A 26,232-nucleotide genomic window follows, 5' to 3' on the forward strand; every position below is an offset into this window, starting at 1 on the left:
ACTTTTTAACAGGGCCAGACGAGGCAGGGGACGCTCGTCAGGCCGTGGACATAACCAGGGTCCCCCCCAGCGGTGACTATGGTCGAGGTAGAGGTGATTGGGACTCAACTAGAGGAGGCACCTTCTACCCCACTTGTTGACGTTTCAACAAGCGCCGTTTCCATGGAGGGGGAAACAGAGCTGGATTCCAAGCACAGAATTCCTCAGGTAAGCCTGTCAGAAGTTTCTCTACTTCCATTGGGGGGTCGAACGCAATTCTTTCTTTCAAAATTGGCGAATCATAACGCAGGATGCGTGGGTACTTTAAACAGTCCAGGGTTTCCAATTGGAATTCTACGACTCCCCATGCCAGGGCGCGTTTCCCAAACCTCTCCATTTTTCCCAACTAGAAAACAGTTTTATAGACTCCGAAATAGCAGAATTGCTGCACAAACACGCGATTGCGCCATGCGACGGCATTGCAGCAATGTCTTTTTAGTCCAGAAGAAGGGAGTGGACACAGACTGGTTTTAAATTTGAGGGAGTTCAATCATTACCTGATTTACAAACATTTCAAAATGGAGGGTATCCATTTTCTGACGGATCTGCTGAAGCAGCGGGATTGGATGGTCAGATTGGACCTCAAGGATGCTTACCTGTCCATTCCCATTTTTCCTCCGCACTGCCGTTTTCTTCAATTTCAATGGAAAGGTCGGTGGTTTGATTATTCGGCCCTTCCTTTCTGGCTTTCCTCAGCTCCTTGGTGTTTCACCAAGGTGATGAAGCCAGTGGTGGCCCACCTGTGGGAGCAGGGTGTGCGCATGATTATTTATCTGGACGACATTCTGGTCATGGCACAGAGCCAGGAACTGGTGGCTCAGCATCTTCACATGACGATGTCTTTGTTACAGAGTCTCGGGTTTGTAATCAACCACGCCAAGTCGGCACAAGTCCCTGCACAGGTGACAGAATTTCTGGGGTTTGTGATAGACTCCCAGATGGCACAATTGGGTCTCCCCAAGACATCGCTCAGGGATCTCAAGAAAGAGATTACAGCTCTTCTCAGCAAACAGACGGTGTCTCTCCGAGTTATAGCCAGGATAGTAGGTATACTAGCGTCCTCAATTCGGGTGATTTTCCCAGGGCCACTGCATTACAGAGCATTGCAGAGGCTAAAGATCCAACATCTGCAAAAGGGTCTAACATACACGGACTTGGTTCCGCTATCCCAAGAGGTAAGGGAAGAGATGCAGTGGTGGCTGGGCCACGTGGAAGCGTTGAACGGCAGAGCGATTTTCGGTTCACAACCCAAAGTAGTCATCGAATCTGACGCCAGTCGTTGGGGTTGGGGAGAGCGTTGCGGAGATATCTCCACAGGAGGAAGATGGTCACCTCTTTCATTACACATAAATTGTCTGGAACTCCTAGCGGGTTCTTTCACGATTCGGACTCTGTCTCCCAAGCAGAGCTCTTGTTGCATCCTTCTGAGGATGGGCAACATCTCAGCGGTGAGATACATAAACAAGCTGGGAGGAACGAGGTTGTCTCTTCTAGTCGAGATCGCCAAGGATTTTTGGCATTATTGCCTGAATCGTCCGATCACGGTTATAGCGGAATACATCCCGGGCCAGTCCAACCTTGTAGCTGACTGGAACTCGAGATACCTCAGGAACTACAGCGATTGGCTGCTGAACCTGAATGTGTTCCAGTGGTTACAGAACCTTTGGGGTCAATGCCAGACGGATTTTTTTGCGTCCAGACTGAACCGGCAGCTCCTTCAATTTTACAGTTGGAGGCCGGATCCAGCAGCGAAGGCGACCAACGCATTCCTTCAGGGCTGGTCGGGAACTTTGAATTATGCGTTCCCTCCGTTTCTCTTAATACCCAGAGTCACGTCACACATTTACAAACAGACGGAGGTGATTCTTGTGACACCTCTATGGAAGTTGCAGCCCTGGTTTCCGGTACTATTAGAGATGAGCTGCGACCTTCCCAGGATGCTTCCTTGGTCGGAGTCCCTATTGCTGGGACCTCACAGGGAACAACATCCCTTACTCCTAGCGGAGAGACTGTCCCTGATGGCATGGAGGCTTTCTGGCAGCTGTGGGAAATGCCGGGATTTTCGGAGACAGCTTCAACTTTCATCAAGCAAGCTTGGGCTCCGTCCACCAGAAAACGATACTCTTCAGCATGGAAGGTCTGGATGGGTTGGTGCCTGGAACAGCACTTGGATCCCATGGGGGCAGACCTACCCCACATTGTAAATTTCCTTTCTGACAAAGCAGCCGGGGGTTTGGCCTACCGGTCAGTGAATAACTTTAGATCAGCCATATCGGCAGGCCATAATCAAGTAGACGGGAAACCTGTTGGTATGCACCCGGTGATATGTAAACTTCTTAAGGGCGTAAGAGTAGCGAACCCTCCTAAACCGAAGTACTCGGGCTTATGGGATGTCTCGTAAGGCAGTTCCTTATTTAACAGCTGACCGACGAATAATCTTATATCCAGGAAGCAGTTAATTGCCAAATTGACAATACTTCTATGTCTGTCGGCATGCAGGCATTCTTCAGACGTGCAGGCCTTGGACATTACAGGCAGAGTATTTACTCCGGAAGGAGTTTCTTTTACTATCACAGGTCGTACAAAAACTCTATCTAGACGTATTGATTACAATGCTTTTCCCAATAATGACAAGTTATATGTGGTGCAATGTTTAAAAACATATGAAGAATGTACCCGTTTGTTGAGACCAGAGGGTTCTAACCAACTGCTTATTGCAGTGCAAAAACCTTTTAAGCCAGTGTCGGCTCCAACTATCGCTAGATGGCTTCGATACGTTATGAAAGAAGCTGGTATTGACATTCAGAGTTTTGGTGCACATTCAGTGCATGGTGCCATGGCGTCGAAATCTTATATGTTAGGATCTAATATTCAATATATTATGCATTGTGCTGATTGGTCTTCAGAATCTACTTTCAAACAATACTATTATAAGCCGGTGGGAGATATAACATCTGTGGTATTTAATAAAGCGTTAAACTAGCATAATCCGAAGCCTCCGGTCCTGTAATAGAATCACAAATTTGCTAGCATTCGCGCCAAGAATTTTCAATTCTATTAAGGACACGGAGGCGAGGATTATCCCACCCGGCTATGTACAAAGTTATTGTTCATGCTACCCACCCGTTGATAATGGAATGTGGATATTCTCTAAAACACAGATATTACGGGTTGTTCATATATTTTTCCCTAGGAGCAGACAAGAAGTCTGAATAAGAAGTTCTTCCATTTTGAGGAGTACAGTTGGATCCTGGTGCCGTGTTAACTTCCATGTTGGAGGATGTTATGAAGTTATTTGTTGACTTGTGGACTTTTGCAGTTCAAGCAAAGAAAGAGGATGATGTTGCACTCAGGGCTCTTATGGAGGGCCAAAAGGGCGTTACCAATGCAAAGCATCATGGACAATGTCGTTTATAATAACTAATTGAATGTTTTATTTGGCTGCTGTATTACGACAGTAAAGAAAGAGATAGCATAATCCTCGCCTCCGTGTCCTTAATAGAATTAAAAATTCTTGGCGCGAATGCTAGCAAATTTTTGATTCATAGGGATGCTGCTGAGGAGTCGGGTGGACTTGCATTGTTAATTGGGACACAGAAGGAGCTCTCGGGAGTGGGGGTAGGAGGGGGCGGGGGGGGGGGGATTGGTGACACACAGTGATTTACATATGGGTGCAACAATTGATGGTCATACAAGCTGGGTGTTTTTATGCCAGGTATTTTAGGCGCATGGCTTTGGTGTGAAACCTTTGTCATATTCAACATTGTTTAGCTTTTTCTTTTTGACTGCCTGTAATAATTTTTTGTGGATCGTTTTTTGTGAACTTACCCGCTACCTGCCAGGAATTCACTTTAAGAAATATCACAATCATCTTATATTGTTGAAAGCGTCCATGGGCACGTGGTGAACCAAAAATTGGTTAAAGTACGTACACAGCTAAAGCCCACAGATCTACACAGTGGTTTCTCTAGAATTTATTTTTTGGGGGGAGGGAGGAGGGCATACGTTGCATCACAGATTAATCGAAATTTGTATATGTATAAATATCTATATACGTGTATTTAAATACTGATATATACACATACGTACAAAGTCGCATTTAAACAAACAACACTCTATTCTGTAGTATTTGTCTTGTTTTTTCCTGTGCTGCCTCCAGGCACATTAAGGAGCGTTGGTGGGGAGGGGGCACAAGGGGGCGAATGCAAATAGAGCTAAAGCACTGGCCCTATCTGCCCTCACTAGAGACTCCACTACAGCTCCAGTCAAGACCCCCGCCACTGTGTTTCAACATATTCCAGTGTATACATAACAACACACATTACCAGATAGATTCTGCCATTAACTCCCCAGGGGTACGGGGAAGACACCACACACTGTAGACATGTACAGGTAGATACTAAACTTAAAGCGGTAAGTTGGTTGCTAGTGTAATGATTTTGAAAAATGTGTTCTGGTCATTTGAAAGCATTCTGCTATTGCCTTGTACGTTTCTAGAGCACCAATAAGGCCTAATTCATGTTATACAGCAAATCAGGCCTAACATCCTCATAGGATCCAAGCGTTAAGTAGTAGCAATATGCAAATAAACATGCCATATCTTATGAGCCACCTTAGATTTCAATCAACGTTACTGTTGTGAATAGTAAGATTTCTGTCTTATTCTGTAATGTAAAATGTTGAAATGAGAACTTTTAATTTACTTTCATGTATTTGCAATTAACTGTTTTGTACTGTGTTCTTAATGGTCACAGGAAAGTTACTCGGAATGAATGAAAGTGTTGCAACGATTGCTGTGGCACCTCAGAACACAACACCCCAGATATTGGTTCAAAAAGTGATAAATGCTGCAAACCTCGGTGTAATTCCCTGTGGTAAAAACAACGTATACAGGTAAGATATTTAGTGATCGTGGAAATAAAGTTTTAAATGGATACTTCTAATCAAAGATTCCTCACCTTTAGATTTTCTCAAGGCAGCAGAATGGATCCATAAACTCTTCCAGTAAATGTTTTCGGGCGCTTAGTGGTGGTGCCAGCAGACTCTCCAGCGGCTACATCCCAAACCCTGAAGTGACGGTGCACAGCTATGTGTAGGCCCCGACCACACAGTGGCATTAAATGTTTTTTCTAATCCTTTAACAATGATCCAGAGCCTCACTCACGAAATTATTTCCTCACTGACTTCCAAAACAATATTTTCAGTGACAGAATGCTAGGGAAATGTCTTCTTTGAACACTGCAACTTCAAGCCGTGCCATACCTGCAGGAAGCAGATGTCTCTTACAATAACGCATGATGTCTGTCTTTGGTAATACCTGGTCCACGCTTGATTCGAAATCATGCGCCAAATGCTCCTTGATCCCTTTGAAGGCCATCAGGGAATGGAAGACAAAGTTGTATGTTGCTGAATACAAGAAACAAGGCTGGTCATGTTAAAAAATACAGACCCATTCCCACTCCACATACCAGTCTTGGTTTAGGTCTCTATATTTAGTCCAAGATGACTTTAAAACAAGTAAAAGAGATTTTAGACAGAAGTCCTCTTCACAACACACTGTCTTCAGGGAGACAATTGAAAGCGCGAAATTCAAGAAGCGCGCCATTAGGGCCCGGCACCCTGGCGTCCTGGCCCCACCCACCTCTTGCGCCGGGGTAGCCCGATTGGCGACCAGCCAAGGCAAGTACTTCCGGGGCAGACGATGACGCACTTCTGCCGGGGACAGGCGATTGGGGGGGTAGCTGGGGCCTATTTATGACATGGGGCCCAGGCCCTTGTCCTCTCTTCTTCCAGTGCCGGCCCCAGTCGCAGTGCGTCTCAGAAGAATCTCCAGGATTGTCGAGGGCTTTCTTTTCTCCCTCTTCTGCAGGTTGCGGTCGTAGAACCTGTGGTGTCGACGCGACATTGGTGGGCAGGCGCGCTTCGTCGATAAATCAGCGGTCGGCGTGGGTGAGCTTCGCGGTGGTCCCAGGAGTCGGAGGACCGAGGAATTGCTTTTCAGTGGGACTGCGGCGCAGCTTAGGAGTGCGGCGCAACCTGAGAGGCAGGCAGTGAGCGGTATAGTACTCGCGGTACACGGAGGTAAAGGGAGGGGGACCTTTGACTGTGGCATGGGGCAGTCGCGGGAGAGGCTGTGTTAGTGTGTTTTTGGCTTGACAATTTTAAGAAGGGGGACTGTACCAGGTGACCCCGCACACCTCCGGTGCGCACAATTAAAAGACGCACGTAGAAGGTTGTGCGCGTCAGTTACAAGGCCCAGAGGGCTGGGGCTCACCTCTCAAGGATGCAGGTGGGTTTTGCCTTGCACGGTTCTCAGTTGGGGGACGCGAGCCGGAGGGCCCCTTGGTGCTGGAGCGATAGAATGTGTTGTAGATAAGTAAGTCAGTCCGTTAGGCTGATTGTTTAGAGAGATCAATTCCTTAGGTCAACATCAAAAAAGTAAATTTAATTTGTCATGTTTGTGTGATGGTGTAAAATAAACATGTCCATTTTACCCCCAGCTCTGGTATCTGGTATTGATTTGTGGGTTCCTTGGGGGCGGGGCAGGGGCAACCCGGGGGGTCCGGGTGCTATGCACAGTCTACATTGAAAAAGTCCAACTCCGTGCAAGTCACCCGACCCTATTCCTCAACCGGAGCGGTTGTGCTCCAAATTTATTTTCCAGGCCGTCTTTGACTCTGCAGTAAGTAGAGACCTTCAAGGAGTCCTTGATGTAGCTGTACTGACGCTTCTGAGTCCCCCTGGAGTGCCCTTGGTCCCCATTGATCTACTGGGGCCCCCAGTTAGACATCTGATGGTGGGGCCTTCCCCAGCACTGAATTGGCCCCAATAGGCCTCTGTCCGTCCCACTGCTGGCGCCAGTCCGCTCCTCCACTTCTTTGCCAAAAGTTGCACTGATTCCGGCCTGTCAGGCATCAGCTTCTGCTCCAGAGGCACTTGTTCCCGATCCATCCCCTAAGCCGACCTTCGATCTGAAGCAGAGTTCAGCTAGATTTTTGACTATTGCCAATATTTGGTTGCAAGATTCTTTAGACACAGCCCTTGGTTTGGAAGGATTGCCTTTGTCTCCGTAACAGTAGCTTCAGCGCTTTAAAGCCATATCGGTTCAGATTTGGACACCATACATGATCTTCAGAATGTCCTAGATGGGGATGATGGTGAGAAAACAGTCAATTGTTACCCCTCACCATACTGATGCCGGCCTGTATTGAGAACTTCAAAATGCTTTTGGTCCTGATACTTCAGCACAGATGTAATTGGATTCCCCAGTAAGGTCCAGCACATTCTATGGCATAGTGGTTTGTAGGGCTGCAGAGATGTAGGAAATACAGTTGTCAAATGTAGAAAATAAAGCATATTTTCTTGTAGAAATCTTGCAACCTGACCCTTCAGCTTTAGGACTGTTACTTTCTAATTTGCAATGTGGTCAAAGCAATGTTCGGTACCACCGGTAAATTGCGCCATCGCTAGACACCATAGGCCTGTTCAGGGTGGTCAAGTCTTCTTGACAGCACCCAACGGAAGAAAGTCTTATTTTCCAGACCTCAGCCAGGAAAGTGAACCTGAATGCCTTCCCTACTGGCCCGCCCGCACGACAGAGAATCAAAGTGTATTGATGTGTTTAGGTGTTTCTTCTGCCAGTTTGGCATTGCAGTCCCTAAATTCTGTCTGTTGGAGAGATACCTCATTCACTCTGGGATACGGCGAGGGCGATCTTGCCCGCTTTCCCTGAGGCTTTCTGAAATACGTTTGCCTAGATGGTCCATCCACGACAGAAAGGATGCGCCAAAATACATTTAATTGGCCTGTTTGGACACAACAGATTGTGTAGGCTCTGCTGTGGGCACTAGTGCAGTGATTCACTGGCACGGCAGGTTGCATGATATGTCATTCTCCAGTGACACACAGACATCCCTCATGGATGTGGCTTTTAATGGCGCAGTACTATTTGTGACAAAGCTGATTCAGCCTTGGAGCGATTCAGGGATAGCTTTGCTCTAGTTTGCTCCTTGCAGCCAGAAGGGGACAGAATGCGTTTTTATCTGCCTAGCTAGCATGTAATTACGTTGGACCAGTGAGTCGTACACATTGCTATTCCTTGTCTGCTAAATTCCCCTCTCCCTTATCTCCCTGTCCCGAACCACCCCCAGCGTTCTTCTATCTCTGCTCAGACTTCAGCAGAACATGCCTCTATCCTTGCCAGAGGTGCTCAGCTGTTGCTGGCCAACAGGGCGATGGAGTGCTGCTCTTGTTACTCCTTCATGCTCAAGAAAGATGGCGGGCTTATGCCAATTTTAGATCTTTGGTTCTGGAACCTTTCTTTGGAATGGCAAATTTAAGATGCTGATTATAGCCCAGGTCCTCTCACCCCTAGGGCCTGGGGATTTGATGATTCCCTTGGGCTTGCAGGGTGCATACTTTCATGTACCCTTCTTGCAGTCCCACAGGTGCTTCCTCTCCGTTGTGGGAACTGAACAATTTCAGTTCACAGTCCAACCCTTTGCCTTCCCTTCGGCCCCTCGAGTTTTTACGAAGGTGATGGTGGTGGTTTCAGTCCAACTTCTCAGGTTGGGGATAAACATCCTTCTGTAACTCGACAACTGGCTGTTGAAGTGGGTCTGGCCACAGTCAATCACATACCATTTGCCGAAGGCTATGTCACCATTATCTTGCCTAGGGTTCTCCACCAGTGAGCCAAGATCCCATCTCCTTCCAGTGCAGAGGATTCCATTCCTAGTGGCCATTCTGGACACAATGGTTTTAAAGCTTTTCTGCTCCAGCAATGAGTCCAGGACATTCAGGATACAATCCCTATGTTTCTGGCTTGAACCTATGTACAGGCCCAGACCAGGGAATCTAACCAAAAGAGACCTGCGACAGAAGCTACTACATCGCAAAGAAGTGTGCATGACTACGAATACCTGACCTAAAAACATTGAAATCTTTATAATTTTATGACATTCAAAAAATATTTTTGGTATTAGTCAGTATCACCCTGTAATCAAGAGGTGAAGGAATAAATACTAATATAAGTAGAGAACACTTTTCTAACACAATTCAAGAGGCTGAACATTCCATGTTCCATCTTGTAAAACTAGAGTTAACAGTCATAAATGTCATTTGTTTGGCTTCTGTATAGTGCAATAGTTTCTCAGCAGTGAAAGATTGCCTCACACATTTTGAGTGGATGCCACATGGGCATGAGCAGGGCTAGTTTCCATTGCACTTAAAACCGATGTAACATGGGCAAGAAGTGTGCAAACTTTCCTCACGCACCAACAGTTACAACTTGGAGATTAGCATAGCAAGATGCACTCCTACCTCACCATCCTCAGGCAGGAATTGGGTAGTCCGCTATACAAGATCCAGCCTGCACACGCCAGGTGTCGTACAAAACACAACAAATTAGTGAGTGTTGAGAGTGACTGCACTAACCTTTTAAGATTTTGTAACATTGGTCTAGATGGATTCACACGGTCTCTTTATAATTAGTATTGAGCATCTCCGCAAAAGCCGATGGCTGGAAATTCTTAAATTCACAAAGTCCACTGTGCCAGCTAAAAAATAGAAAGTGGTTTTACTAAGACCAAAAAAAATCAAAGTTGATGCAGTTGGACTTGGGTGGTTTTCAATGGTTTTCTTAATCTGCTTTCTTTGGATTTATCTCCTTGAGTAGAAATGTTTTGTTTTCATGCCTATAAGCACGTCATGCTCTTTGATCAAATTTTAATTCCAGTAGTGCATTCATAGCTAACTGCGACCACTGCAGAATGTTGAGGAAAGGCTCAACAGATGGCACTTCAGGTGTAGCTGTGAAGCTTACTTCGATGCCATATGTGCCAGTTATGAGCATTGCAGGCTTTGAAATGTGGTAAAGGAGGCCCTAGCAGTGCTAGACACACAACTAGGTTGGCACCTGCTAATTGGAACACCATCTCTCACAGAAAAGTATTTCACCTCCCAGTACCTGTAAATGTGTACAGTGTAAACCTAGATTGCACCACCATGTCTCTCAATCGCATCCCCTTTCTGAAATAAGGCTCCACATATCATGATGTTTTAAACACAGCAAATCATGTTTAAGATGCTCCTTCCATAATAAGAATGTTGTTGTATTGCACCTGATGCAATTTCTACAAATATAAGGCCTGCACATGGATTTTAGGCCTGCTTGAACAGCCCAACATTTATGTAGCAAATGTAGCAGATCATGCTCTCCTCACATCATGTGCACGGGTGGCTATATGCTTGTGTCACCCTCTAAAGTAGTGAGCTTGGTGCTACCTGATGATGGGGCTTCCTTTCATTCAGATCAAATAATTTACTATCCCAGTGTCTTCAAATGCATCCAATATCAGTGTACATATTCCCACTCTCCCTCTGCATATCGGAGTGCTAATGGCATCATAATATGATACTGCACCTTATTTTTCATAGATAGCCTTGACAGCTGTTCTGTGGTCTGATGTGCCATGTCCTCCATCCACATTCTTTTAATCAAAGTGTTACCAAAAGATACATGAAACCTTCAAGGTCATGAAACATTCCAGCATTGTGCTGTTATATTTTACCACACAAGTCCACTCAGCTCACAGTTTGAGTAAAGCAGCATCGTGTGGGCATTGGATGCAGTGAGAACCCAATCACTTTGTTAGATTGGAGATAGGGTGGCAGACAACAAAAAAGCACACCCACCTCATGGGCTTAGTACAGTTTTAGTGAGCAGATGGTGCACCAGCCCCTTTTCCTCCTCTTCAAAACCTTCTCTTTTGTAAAATAGCTATAGAATCTTTTTATGGATACTGTAGAATCTATGTAGAATAGAAATAAAGTAATGTCTGTGGCCATGTTAGAGCATGTGCAGTGGCATTGTGCATTATGTTCTCAGTCCATCTTTCATTAGGTCTTGTTTCACCATGGGAATCCTATGCAACCACGCTACAGCTGCATTCATGTTGAAACAACCATCTCCTTTTACAACTAGTCAAAAAGTTAATTTGCTAAAAAAAAAGGGCCCTGCTCCATTGTTAGCCTAATAAAAACTGCTGCATTATGGAATGACAGTAGAGTAGTATGTTACAAAGTGAAAGAAATAATGAAGCAAGAGTACATGGTCAACCATGTCACTTTTGTTGCTCTAATGATCTCGTATAAGAATACACTACTGCATTATGTCTCTGATGTCTAATGGAGGTCTGTTTATTCTAAAAGGGCAGGAACCCAAATGTCTTCTTAAGCTGCCTTCCCCTTCCACAGCCCTCCTAAACAGCAATGATGGTTTTAATAAGTGTCCTTTTTCTCTTATTAGTGTGGGCGAACTTGTCTTTTTCTCCAGCAGTAGTGCAACATGTCTTATGGATGACATAACAGCATAAAAGGACTATCTTAAACTGTTGTTTTCTCTTCCAGGATACTCATCAATAGTCATATGCACTGAATAATCCCCGCCCATGTGCGGGAACCCGGAGCATATACAAAAATACATATATATGTGTATGTTTATAACCACAAGTATGTAGTACTTCCAAAAACATACATATATACATGTATACACGTATAAATATGCAGCCTATAATATGTCCAATAGACTGAAAAGCCAAAATTACTTGGATTTCTACTGTAAGAAAATAATATCATTATGTAAATAATTTAACAGTGAACATATACTGCAGTAATGTTCAACAACCCTTTATTTTCATAAAGAAAAACAGGTAATTGCAGGCAATGTGTTTTTAGGCTGCATAGATGAATATTCATCACCGTATAACAAAAAACTGGCACCTTGCCTTAAAGGCTTCAGAGAACCTGGAAACCGTGCCTTTAAGACCTCCAGGAGCCCCCTGCTCCCATCATGCACCACAGGTGACAGGTCAGTTCTTTTTTTCTGGCTCCTTCTGTGAGGATCCTGGAGCTTGAGCTCGGTCTTTTTTTTACTTTTTCAGTCAGAAATAGATTTTCTACAACTTCATTCGACGTTTTTCTTTGCTGATATTAGTTTTGAACTATTTTCTGACATTTTCACCATCTTTTTGTATCAGAAATGCTGGCTTTGTTTAACAAATGTCCTTCCTGTGGGAAGAAGATGGCGAAGTCAGACCCTCACTCTGTGTGTATTGTGTTTTTACCATCCTCACACAATCCACAGAAGTGTTACTACTGCCTACAATTTTCTAAGAGAACTCTGCGTGACAGAGAAAAGATCAGACTCCATGCTTCAATGGAGAGAGGAAGATCCATCAGTGGCCTTGAGTCTCATCCCAAAAGGCCCTCCTCTCATGGGCAGCATAAGAAGAAGTGATCTCCTTCACCTGCTTCTAGAAGAAAGCAAATTCCAGAGTGTTTGCCGTCTGCGTCAAAATCGGCGTCAGAAAAGCGGGTAAGCCACTCTAGAACATCGAGGGACAGATCGCCGTCGAGGAGACAAGAACCGGCGTCGACAATATAAGTCGACGCCGAGGCATGCTTCGGTCTTGAGGCATGTGAGCGAAGACAGGTCTAAGTCGATGTCGAAACATCAGTCGTCTTCAAGACACCGATTGACGTCGAGATCTTCAACCACCCCCTCCCGGCGTCCAGAGGTCTGACGACGAGAAACCCCTCTCAGAACCATAGACGGTCGACGTCGAGGGCACGATCGGCGACAAGGAAATAGACGTCGAAGGTACCATATACCCATCGCCGTTCGCCGTCGTGAAGGCGTTCGCCGTCGAAGAGACCGACGTCGTGGGTATCATCACAGAGACCGGAATCTTCCAGTATCTCCACAGCGTTCAACGTCGGTGGTGCCGTTATCTGGATCGACGTTGAGGGAGAGGATTGTTACCACTACTAAGGACGTACCAGAAAAAACAAGATCGATGTCGAGGACACAACGGTCGACGTCGAGAGAAGTGTCATCTTCTCCTGGACTTCACATTATTCAAGTCACACCTGAGAAATCACCGGCTCCAAGACAGAAATCTTCTATTAACTTATCGCCACGATGGCTAGAGAGTATTCGGCACTGGAAAGCGCCACCTAGAGCTCCTGGAGCAGGGTTCTCCAAATCTCTACCACCACCTAGAACCTCTGGGGGAGCCCTTCCACGCAGGTCTCCAAGAAGTTCTCGATCTCCTGTGAGAAGGCGCTCAAGGTCAAGAGGCCGTTCAAGTTCTCGCCGCTCCCCTACTCCTAAAAGAAGACGTAGATCTCCAATTACGTCAACGAGGTCTTCAATTAGAGATTACTCTCCTACTCTGTCCACTACACCCCCGTCTAGGGTGTCCCCTATAGAAGATCTTGGAACTGTAAATGAAGTCCTATGTAGAGGTGCCAAAAAACTCAATATCACTATGTATACTCCACCAGTTTCTACATCAGTGATCTTTGAAACTTTGCATTACAAGCACTCTGCATAGCCTCTTCTTCCTTTGGTTCCAGAGCTGTTGGAACCTGCAATGCAGACCTTCCTTACCCCGACCACTGTGCGGTCAGTTTGCACCAGGATTTCCAAGAAGTGTAAGGCCCCTAACGAGGACCCTTTGTTTCTTCGTGCTGTACCACCTCCAGACTCAGTGATTGTAGCTGCAGCCAGGAAAGCACATACTACAACATCTTCTTCCATTGCACCACCAGAGAAGGACAGTAAGAATATGGACCCTCTGGGTATACGAATGTGCAATACTTCGGCCTCAATGATGAAGGTGGCTAGTGCTACCGCATTGCTGGGTCGGTACGATAGGTCCCTCTGGGATTCCTTGGCGAGATTTTCAAGCAAACTCCCGAAGGAAGATCAACAAGACTTTCAAGAAATATTACAGGAAGGCGGACTGGTAGCTAACCAGGTCATAAGTGCAGCGGCAGATGCATCGGACTTGGCAGGCCATGGATATTCGCATGGCATCTGCTCAAGGAGATCAGCATTGCTTCGACTTACGGGACTTAAACCTGATGCGCAAAGAAGGATCACAAACCTACCCTTTAACGGATCCTCTCTGTTCGGTGCACATTCAGACGACGAACTGTCCAAAATTAAGAGCGATTTGGACACTCCGAAAGCTGTTGACTTAGAGAAGAGAAAAGAAAAGAGTTTAAGTGTAGATTCCGTCCTTATGATCGACGTTCGTCTCAACAGAGGGTTGAAATCCCTCATTGGAACGCACAAAATCAGGGTCAAGGTCAATCCAGGACTAATTATCAGCAGAGACAGCCTGGACGTGGCAGAGGATCTACAAAGCAGCAAGTGAACGTTCCTAAACCATCTGCAAAGCAATGAGGGATGGCTTCCTCCATGCCCGTTGACCACTCCGGTGGGAGGAAGTATTATTTTACACCTGGAGGAGTGGGAGAAAATAATAAAGAACAGGTGGGTTTTGAATATTGTGCAGAATGGCTATCTGCTGAGGTTCAAATCCCCACCACCATCAATTCCTCAACTACGAAAACTTCTTCCAAGACACTACCTTTTACAAAGAGAAGTAAGAGTGCTACTACAAAAACATGCCACAGAAAAGGTTCCTATTCCACAACGAGATAAAGGGATTTACTCACGTTTTTTCTGGTTCAGAAAAGAGGTCCCACCACCAGAGAATACAGACCAATACTCGACTTAAGGCTGCTGAACAAGTACATTCGCAAAGAGAAATTTCAAATGTTGGCTTTACATCAAATATTCCCTCAGCTTCATCAGGTAGATTGGATGTGTGCAATAGACCTACAAGACGCATACTTTCACATTCCAGTGTCCATAAAACATCGCAAATTTCTATGATTTTGTGTGTGTGTTCAGCATTTTCAATTCAAAGTTCTCCCGTTCGGGCTCAAATCAGCCCCCAGAACTTTTTCAAAGTGCATGGCAGTGGTGGCAACATTTCTTTGCAAGCAAAGGATATTCATATACCCCTATCTGGACGACTGGCTGCTGAAGAGCTCGTCACCTGCTCTGCTTCAGAGTCATCTCTCGTACTGTCTGCAGTTGCTAAGCAGGTTGGGACTCCAGGTAAACTACAAGAAATCAATCCGCAATCCATCTCAGAAGATCCATTATCTGGGTGCCTTACTGGATACCGCAGAAGCAAGCGTGTATCCTTCGGAGGAGTGGTTGTCCTCAATTCAGGAGACATGCCGCAACCTCCTTATCACACAGTATCCCACAGTCAGACAGGTGTCATCACTGCTGGGATCAATGGCATCATGCATCTTCATCGTTCGAATGCCAGGCTGAGCATGCGTCCGTTGCAGCATTCACTGGAAGATCAATGGATGCAAGTGTCAGGCCGCTGGGACGATCTGGTACTTCTCTCTCAATCGGCCAAGGATTCCATCAAATGGTGGATGAAGAGATCCAACCTCATGAAAGGAGTGCCTTTTCATCTGGACCCTCCTGCACAAACAATAGTCACGGATGCATCACTCGAGGGATGGGGTGTTCATATGGGGGTCTTCAAGTTCAGGGCCTATGGTCGGAGACAGAACAATCTTATCATATCAATATCTTGGAGTTAAGAGCAGTGCACCTAGCTCTCAAATCGTTATACCCGTCATTTCAATCCCAGTACCTTCTGACTCAAACGGACAACACGAACACAATGCATTACTTAAACAAACCGGGAGGTACTCGATCAAGGCCTCTTTCTCTAGAGTCCCAAAGCATCTGGAAGTGGCTTCTTGCAAGAGATTTGAGCATTCTAGCAATGCATCTTCCGAGGACTATCAATGTCCAAGCGAATGCCCTGAGCAGAGACTACGTCGAAGCTCACGACTGGTCGCTCAACGACGAAGTCATTCAAAGCATTTTCCAAGAATGGGGAACACCAGACATCGACCTTTTTGCAGACACGGTAAACGCAAAATACCCCGTCTTCGCATCCAGGTTTCCCCTTTTGATAAACTGGTATCAGACATTACTGTATTCCTGTCCACCAATTCCGTTGATTCCCACAGTGATCAACAAGTTGTACAGGACCAATTCCAGAATGATTTTGATAGCTCCGGAATGGCCGCATCAGTGGTGGTATCCGGATCTCCTTCAGCTATCAGAAGTCCCACACAGAAAGTTACCATGCCGGCCAGATCTACTATTCAAGAACGGAGGGAAGGTATTCCACCCCAATCTAGCATCCCTGAGGTTTTTTTTAAAAAACTTTATTTAATAACAGCTTGATTGAAACCAACAATACACATTAGCCCATTTGCAGGTGGGATGGTCCATTTTTCTTCACCAGAATGTCCATTACAAGCCGATTTTAGAACATCAAGCCCAACTCCTGGAAGTGAAGTATATGGCAACCAAACATCTATTGCAGGGTTTCAGCTTCTGCACCCAACCCAGCAGACACACCTCAGTCACACACGCAACAGGCTCAGCAATAACTGCAGACAATATCTGCGTGACCCATACCCAGAACTTGAAAATGCCAACACACGACCAGGCTAAATGCATAAAATCTGCGTCAGTCTGACCACAGCGCACACAACATGCACTGTCACGCAGGCCAAACTTGTATAATTGACTCGGATTGTAATAAAGCTGATGTAAATATTTAAAGTGGATTATACGGATGTTGCAATTTGCAGTCAGGTGCCCGGTTAGAGCAAAGCAAAACTTCCAGGCGTCGAGTGTGAACTCCGTGGATAGCTGGTCTTTCTATCATCTCCGAGGTTGACGGCATGGCTCTTGAAGTCCTTCAATACGGACATTTAGACTTACCCCCAGAATGCATGAACATTCTGAAAGAGGCTAAGAGGCCCTCCACAAGGCAATCCTATGCTTTTAAGTGGAAGAGGTTTTACTTATAGTGTACGGACAATGGACATGATCCCGTCCAGGGTCAGGAACAGGTGCTTTTACCATACCTACTGTATTTGGCCAAATCTGGTTTGAAATTTTCATCTATTAAGGTGCATCTTGCAGCTATTACAGAGTATAGAAACTCACCTAATCAAATTTCTTTCTTTAAAATCCCTGTGGTCAAGGACTTTCTTGAGGGATTAAAAAAGGTTTACCCTCCAGTTAGAGCTCCATCACCACCTTGGGAGCTCAACATTGTATTATCGAAGCTGATGAGTGCTCCTTTTGAGCCTTTTCATAGAGCTTCTTTGCAACATTTGACATGGAAAGCTGCTTTTTTAGGGGCTATCACCTCTGCTCGCAGAGTAAGTGAAATCCAGGCATTATGCTGCAAAGAGCCCTATATTGTTTTTCATGCAAATAGAGTGGTTCTCAGAATACATCCGAGTTTTCTACCGAAAGTAGTCTCGGATTTTCATATTAACCAGACAATTACTCTCCCCACTTTCTTTCCGAATCCTTCAAATCCTCCGGAAAGGTCTCTCCACTCGGATCTTAAGAGGGTTTTAAAATTTTACTTAGGCAAAACAAAAAGCTTGAGAAAAACGGACCGTCTGCTTATAAAGTAAGGGTCCATAAATACTGGTTCTGCCGCTTCGAAGAGATCTATCTCTAGGTGGATAGTGTCTTGTATAGCCTTGTCCTATCAGTTGGCCAATAAAGTCCTTCCTGGCAAGCTTAAAGCCCATTCTACCAGGGGGAAGGCTTCTACCACAGCTCTCCTTAGAAACATTCCTATGGCAGAGATTTGTAAAGCAGCTACATGGCGCTCAGTGCATACTTTCACACGCCATTACTGTTTGGACTCTGATACACAGGCGGACACCCAATTCGGGCAAGCCTCACTCAAAAATCTGTTTGGATAATTACTTGTTAGATGCTATGTTGAAAATTATTGTGACTGTTTGCTCATCCGCGAGGAAGTGGATATGGGCTTGCTACTCTATTCAGTGCTTATGACTATTGATGATTATCCCCTGGAAGAGAAGGATAAGTTACTTACCTGTAATCCTGGTTCTCTTCCAGGGGTATACTCATCAAAGTCATAAGCAACCCTCCCCGCCTGAGCATCAACTGTATGATAATGTGTTATTTGCATCTGATATCCTGATTACTATATGTTGGTATGCCGTACAAAAAGAACTGACCTAACTTTCACCTGTGGTGGATGATGGGAGCAGGGGGCTCCGGGAGGTCTTAAAGGCACGGTGTCCAGGTTATCTGAAGCCTTAAAGGCAAGGTGCCAGCTTTTTGTTATACGGTGATGATTATTCATCTATGCAGCCTAAGAACATATTGCCTGCAATTACCTGTTTTTCTTTATGAAAATAAAGGGTTGTTGTTGAACATTACTGCAGTATATGTTCTATGTTACATTATTTACATGTGATATTATTCTCTTACAGTAGAAATCCATGTAATTTTGGCTTTTCAGTCTATTGGACATATTATAGGTTGCATATTTATATGTGTATACATGTATATATGTATGTTTTTGGAAGTACTACGTACTTGTGGTTATAAACATACACATAAATATGTATTTTTGTATATGCTCCGGGGTCCCGCACATGGGCAGGGATTATTAAGTGTTTATGACTTTGAGTATATCCCTGGAAGAGAACCAGGATTACAGGTAAGTAATTTATCCATATCTGCACTTTGCATGCTTTCATATGATTTAAATTTATTTTTCCTTCCACTTACTCCTATGAAGCCAGTGATGATGAAATATTGGGCAATGGGAGTGTAGGTGTTAACCTTATTGCTGCATTACTGTCATTTCTCTTATAACTCCAGTTTAACAGTAACAGCTGCTTCGCTCCATCAATCATAATTAGAAGCCCCACATCTCAGTACACACATGTCGCATATCATAGATAGAAGTTCACATATCTGTGTGGTGATAAGTCCCTTTCTCCCTCATCACTGCTTTCTTAAGCACAGCTTTATCCACATGAGCTAGTTAAGCCATAGTTTCAGAGAGAACATTAATGCAAAAAAGTGTGCTGGCAGAGGTTTCATGCTTCCAATCACCAGTGTTTACAGATCACTATTGAGTAAAAATAATTTATATAATTGTTTTTGTTTGAGCCTTGTCAAATTATTTTTTAGACAGTGTTGTAAAAGTGTGTGTTTTTCTCCACTAACTCAGCTGGGTCATTAATTATACCCTAAAAGTGCATCACAAAGTATGGGGTTGTGGTATAGGACTTGGTAATCTTGATAAAGTAGAGTGCACATAGTTTTAGGAAAAGGCTTGTGGTTTATTCTGGACCCGCAAAATAAAATATTAAAAATGTACTTCCCCTCAGTGTCTGCTGTGCTGGAGTGGTGTGAGACATCTGTGCTACAGAATGAAAGGTATTGTGCCTCCTACCACATTAAACTGGACTTAAAGTTAGCACACTTAACTAGAAGTAGATATGACGACTTTACACCTCAGTCTTAGAAATGCGATCTTCTATTTGTTAAGTTGTTTTGTTGCGGTACTCCAGGCAGAGGAGTACTTGCTTTATAATTTTGATATTCCTAGTGGTTTTCAGCTAGAGATAAGAATTTGAAATACTGTTGAGTCTAGATTTTTTTTGACATCATAGCTAGAGCCGCCTCAGGTGTTTCATTGAATCTTACTTCTCCCCCAAAGAAAATAATGTAATCTTTTTTACCTTCCCCATCGCTGAGTAAGACCTTTGTTGATTAGTAAATGGAAAAGGACATCTTGTTGGCGACTGGGAAAATACGAGCCAGCCATATGCTTTGGACAGTATAAAACTAGCCGAGAATGTCTTTCCTGGGGCCAGGAAGAGTGTTCACAAGTGCTAACAAGGTCCATCATCTCTCTATGTTGCTATATTACATAATCTAAAAACTAGGTCAGCAGTGCAACAGACGCTTTTCTGATTTTAGTGCACACAATCTTTGTTGATGATCTAAGAAAGTGACATTCGTTCTTCTAAGGCAAACAGTAATTTCATAATGGCCATGTCTGCCTTCCGACTGGAGCTAGACCTAGACTGTTTCACATGACAACACAGCACGAGGCAAGTCAAGAAAATCTTTATTCGGTTAATACCATTAAAGAATACAAACATGTTAAAAACAAATTCATAAAAATGACTGTATAAAAACATCCCAACATAAAATCTCCACGTGATAAAACCATCACACCACATAGTCATATTCTACAGTTGTCTTGTGAACAGCATCTCGCCATTATACCATGTGCAGATTTGCGAGCAACAGTTTGTTAGCTGCTTCATAATTAAATTAGGGGCAGATCATAAGCAAAGCATGTGCAAATTTGCAAAAGAGCAGCTGGCGCTAGCAGTAGAGATATTCTAATTTCATATTGAAGCTTGTATTATATGAGCCAATCAAGGAATGAAAGCCAGAGTTAATTGTTATAAACGGCTGGTCTTGATATCCAACTACAGTTACTTGCCCACCAACCTGTGTAGTCTTACTGCAGCTGCAATGTTTCTATAAACACTATGGCAGACTATATCAGATTATAGCAATTGAAGATGATGTAAAGCCGCTTTGCACTATCTAATAAGATTTCTCTACGGAGGACTAGAATATTTTTCCTTGGAACCTTGTATAAGTCACAAAAGAAAAGATATGCAGTGGTGATTGATGCTATCTTGCGTTACAGGGGTAAAAATAAGATCACTATGATGATAGGTCTCAGAGGGGTAAGATACCAATAAGTGGGCGATATTGAGTCAAAATCTTCCAAGATAGTACCACTGGTATCTCGGTATGTTATGCATATATGGTTCCATACACTTGGCCGTAATTAATGGCATATATGCTTCTACCATCCTCTTGCCTAGCTCAGCTGCTGTTCTTTCCCTTACAACAGTATCCAGTAGTTCAGCCTTAATTGACACTCTAGTAGATCAGTTGGAATTCTGTAGATTGTCAAAGAGATCCTGCCTTCTAATTGAATATAATTTGGATTTCACTTAAGACAGCCATTTGATGTTACAAACTGTATCTAGAGTCAAACAGTCAGTTATCACCATTTGACTTAATGAAGCTTCCAGTTTCACACAGACCGAGAGCCATGACCGGGTCGAAGCAATGTTTGATATCTCCCAGATATCAAAGGCCTAGTTCTTTGTGACCTATTGAGGCCGGGGCTCTCTTAGATAATACAAGCAGTCTGCGTAAAAAATTATTTATACTGATCTGCAACTGTGCAGAGTCACTAAGTCCCCAAATGCCTACCCCATAGCAAGTGACGGAAATGCGTCTGGATTTATATATTCTGATTATTGCTTCCAAGGGCAATGACCCTAATGTTTTTGCAAACTTGAACAGTGATGCAGTGGTCTGCTCTAGCTGCACAGATCTCACCTCAGCAGATGTTTCCAGGTGCTCATTGTGTGAAATGGGATCTCAAAGTACATAAAGGTGCAAATTTGGTACCACTGTCAAAAAGTTGGCTAGGATGCTTAATGGATGATCACAGAGCATAGAAAAATATTTCAGTTTGTGGGTGTACAGTCCCTGATCATCCATAAACATAACAAATCTGTTCAGCAATCTTTAAAGGCCCACCCCTGTTCTTAACATAAGGACACGGTTGTCAGCATACATCGACACTGGAAGGCTCTTTGTTCCCGCCCTAGGGGAATCGGTCTCTAATGCCTGGAGATATGTATCAAGGTCTATTTTGGATAGGCTAAATTGGAAGGAGGCCAGGATGCAGCCTTGTCTTACGCCCCTTATGATCTTAATTGGGGGTACCCTTCTCTGTGGCCCAGTCTCCAGTTGATCTAATAGTATCCTTCCCAACACATTTTGGCCGTTGAGTCGGAAAGGGAAATTAGGCGATAGCACCATGGTCCCCACGTTTCCGCTTCTTAAATATAGGGACAGTGATTGCTTTTGACCACAACTTCGGTGGGCCCACACTGACAGCACTACGCAGGGCATTTCCTATTAATGGGACCCAAAGATCATGATTGCTTTTAAAAAGATCAGCAGGAGCCCTATCTGGCCCTGGAGCTTTGTTACTTGGACATCAGTCCACCCTTTATATTTTACATCTTTCATAGTGATCATTAGAAGACAATCATCTCCAAGACTAACTGAAGTGCTCCCTGTGTTGTTAATCATATCTACCAGGAGATGAGAATTGTACGTCGTGGTGAAGTGAGTCACCCAAGTATGTGACAAAACAGTCACATCAGTGTTAGTGCTATTCTCAAAGAAGGGGGCATTCACTATTTGCCATAATTGGGATGTATTGTTGTTGACCCATACCAGCCTTAACTGCCTCACTTCTTATCTTCTCCTCCTCTGCCTGATGGTGTCTCCCCTATATTACTTCCTACACAATCTTACCTACTTCTTGATAACCTTCTTACAGCCCTTAATAGAATACCATGTGCTTGTGAACAATTCCTGTCGAATCATTTTAGGTTTAGAGTCTATCCGCTGCATATTTGCATATTTGACTATATGTCTCTAATACATCCCGTTAATTGGCTTCATTACGTAAACAGATGTTGAACTGCTCCATTTATTCCCCTACTAGGGATGCAATTATTCCCGCAATATTATTAGTCTGCCACTTCCGGTGGATACCCATATTTCTTGAATATTCAATTGAGGGCGCAATATGATTGTGTTGTGGTACTGGCAAGCATAGACAAAGATTCAAGGCTAGTGGTTCATGGTCATCTATATGACATAGGGCAATAGAGAATTTAGAAACCTTACTGTCCCATACTTTTGATAAAGCAATATAGTCAGTCATACTGCCAGTACCCCTCCCTGTGAATGTCACCTGCCTGGTAGCCTCTAAATGTACTAAATCCAAGCTAAGGATATGATTCAGCTATCATTACTCTATTTAGTTTGTTACCACATTGATTATGATCAAAATGAGAATGATCCTTAGTGTTCTTGTCCCCTATCCCACACACTACATTGTTAGAAGTGGGACACAATCTAGTATTAAATTCTCCACCCCACACTATAACGTAGTCCACTTTTAGTCCATCTAAGACTGTAGTGAATGCCTGATCAAGAGACTGCATTATTGAGACATTTCTTCTGTAAAAATTGTGATAGAAATTAATCAATATTATACACAGGGGGTACAACAATCGATAAACATTATCTGAAAGTAGGCTGTTCTGAGTATCTTGCCTGTCATAGCCACATTAATTAAAGTTACCAAATCACTACTGTGATGGCCAGATGTTGATGGGGTGTCTGGTGTAGTCACAGAATAAAACCCATGAACATATGTTGCTACACGACCAGTGGAACAACCTGTATATTATACTTGGGGTGTTCAAGGTCGGACAGTCTATGTAATATATGATGCACTAGTTGAATATCTCGGAAATGAATGCCCACACAATCCCCTCTGTTAGACTTGGCACCATTGGCGTGGGTCTCCCGTCCATTTAAAAAATAAAAAACATTTTATTGTGTCAAACAATGAATATTCTGCAGAGCTCTGTAACCCAGAGAACGTCTGACACACATATGATACAAAAAGAGCATTGACGTTTATGATAGGCAAATTATAAGACAACATAAAAGAACAACAAGAAAGAGTAATAACCCCCCACCCCCCGATGCACTGTCAAAATGCCCTTCCCCACCAGTTGCTGCTCATCCCTCACAGTAAAAAGTGAAAGCAAAAGGAGAAGACCCCGGCTAAGCAGAGATACTCCTGAACTACATTTCAACATACCATCTTCAGTGTGTGTCAATACCAAGTGAGGCGGGTTCTAACGGAAGACCTCTATATTCAGCCTACCGCCTCCATATCTTTGTTTGCTTACGCGGACATCCCCTGGCCTTGAAAATTGCAAGCTCCAGGCCCATATTGAAGTCCAAGCCATTCTTCCATGCTGCTAAGGGGGGCGAGGCAGTTGCCTTCCAGCGGCGTACAATGTCGCGTTTGGCTAGCGTAAAACCCAAAAAATTAGATGTCATTTGTATATATTGCCTCTAAACCCTTCCATAACATGCAGGAGTACAAGCCTGGGTGAGCAGGGACGGTCCCATCCCAGGACCTCCGACAGGCATGCCAACACTCTTTGCCAGAACCTCACATTGCCATACCGTATGAAAGAAAGTACCATCATCACGCCCACAGCGTAGGCAAAACGGAGAGGCTCCCTTCCATTTTTTGCTGTTGCCTCATGTGTTTTTGCTGGTTATAGATGCTTTGGACACTGTGCCACTGCTATTCAGTGCCCCAGTGCGAGTGCTCCCTATGGTAAAATTGATGTATGGCCCTAGTACAGGGCCCTAGTACAGTGCACTTGAGTGTGCCCAGGGCTTGTAAATCAAATGCTGCTGGTGGGCTTGCAGCACTGGTTGTGCCACCCACAGAAGCAGCCTGTAAATTGCGTCTAAGGCCTGCCATTGCAGAGCCTATGTGCAGTCTGGTACTGCCATGTTGACTGGCCAAGTGCACCCACTTGCCAGTCCCTAAACCTTCCCTTTTCTTCATATCAGACACCCCTAAGGTAGGCCCAGGGGCAGGGTGCATTGTAAGTAAAAGGTAGGACATGCCCTGGTGTGTGTGGCATGTCCTAATAGTGAATTACAGCCATTTTCGTTTCTATTGCAATGTTACCTTTTCCCATAGGCCAGAATGGGCAGTTTGATTATAACATTTTATAATCCTAACTGACTCAGTGAACTAGGTAGAAATTTGAGTTTTGTATGCCTAAACTCAGAACGATAAAATACATCTTTTAGTGAAGATGATTTTAACATTCTGTGTTTGAAAATACCACTTTTAGAAAGTAGATATTTTCTTGCCTAACTATCCAAGCCTGCCTCTGCTAGGTTGTGTATTCCATGTCTGGAGTTTAAGTGACAGGGGCTGGGGGATTCCAGGAGACAGGGTGAGTCAGCACAAGGCTGAATAGAGAGATCTACATGGAGAGTGGCGGGAGGAGTTGCACCTGGGTCTGAATAGGGCTGTGCCTTCCCTCTACAATGCTGGCCCCACCTCATGTGGTGCGTCTGATGTCCCTGGCCCACGCTGTCAAAGGAAAGAAGGAGTCATGTAAACAAAGTGCTCCAGGACTGACCAGAACTGGTTTGGACTAGGCAAAGGCCTTTCTGCCTTCAGAGAACAAAGAGAAAATGAGGATAAAGGCGAGACCCAGACCCCCGAACTTTAGATCACTTTGGGAAACAAGAAGGACCTTTGCTGAGGAGAGGAACCAGAGAAACCGAGGAAGAGACTATCCCTAGTGCTGTTTGGGGAGTTTGCCTGCAGTGGTTGCATGACTGCCAAAGAAAGGAGAAAGGAACTTTGTGCTTTTCAAATCGAATTTTGAAGGATCTCCAAGGGCTTGAGATAGAGCTTGCCTCCTGCTGAAGTCTCAGGGACAACAGACTTCACCAACCAGCTCCCCTGCCTTCCCTTGCTGGGAATTGAAGTGTCTGCTGTTGAGCTGGGCCTTCTGAGAGACTGTGTGTCGCTGGGAGCTGGAAGCGCGACTCAAGACAAAGAAGCGTGTTGCTGCCGAAGCCGTTGTCATTGCATCACTGGAGAAGAGTGTCGCCATTGCAGCAGATGCCGTCGCATCACCGGAGAAGAGTGTCGCTGCTGCAGCCGCTGTCGCATCGCTGAGAAAGCATGCCGCCATTGTCGCATCGCATCACCGAGGCTCCCTGGAGAAGAGAGTCGCTGTCGCAGCAGATGCCGTCGCATCACCATAGAAGCGTGTCGCAGAGCCTGTCGCTGCTCAGAAGATTCGTTGAGTCGCCGCACTGCTGTCTGGCGTGCACGCATCGTTGTCGCACCAAAAAGAAGACGCCATTTTGTTTCATTGCACCGCATCTTGATCGCATCACGGCGTTGCGGGTCGCACCGCCAAGGAAGCGCAATAAGAAACCAACGCATCACCTCTCCATGCAGAAACAGACGCATCACCGTCCCCTACGCAGCAGTAGGGAATTGAAGCATCACCGTTCTTGCGTGAAAGGAACCGACGCATCACCATCCCTGCAACACTTTCGTTGTATACGGTTACGCATCGAAAGGTACATTGAACATAAGTGTCGCATTTACCATGTAAAGAAACTAAGCTATTTCTACCATTTTTAAAGTACAGTATATTGTGGATTTTTGTCGTTTGTGGTCTTGTGTTAAGTCTATATAAAAATACTTATTTTTATACTACAACTTGTGTGGTGCCCATCTGCAGTGTTGTCACTGGGTTACTGTACACTGGGTTACTGTATGTGTTCACAAATGCTTTAAACACTGCCTCTGAGATAAGCCTGTCTGCTCGTGTCAAGCTACCAAGGGGGGTGAGCAGGGGTTATTTTAGGAGTGTACCCCCTTACCCTGACTAGAAGCAAGG

General features: G+C 44.5%; 1 protein-coding gene across 2 annotated transcripts in view; it reads left to right on the top strand.

Annotated features, from left to right (window-relative positions):
* AP3B1 (adaptor related protein complex 3 subunit beta 1) overlaps positions 1–26,232 on the top strand; it is a 1,836,520-nt gene that overhangs the window by 1,707,569 nt on the left and 102,719 nt on the right. For both annotated transcript variants that reach the window (XM_085632261.1, XM_085632260.1), the window contains exon 26: positions 4,794–4,932. In XM_085632261.1, coding sequence (XP_085488387.1) covers positions 4,794–4,932 — 139 coding nt within the window. The remainder of the gene's footprint in view (positions 1–4,793; positions 4,933–26,232) is intronic.

This window comes from Triturus cristatus, chromosome 2_1 (assembly GCF_964204655.1).
Source record: "Triturus cristatus chromosome 2_1, aTriCri1.1, whole genome shotgun sequence".
In the NCBI taxonomy this organism is placed as follows: Eukaryota; Metazoa; Chordata; class Amphibia; order Caudata; family Salamandridae; genus Triturus; species Triturus cristatus.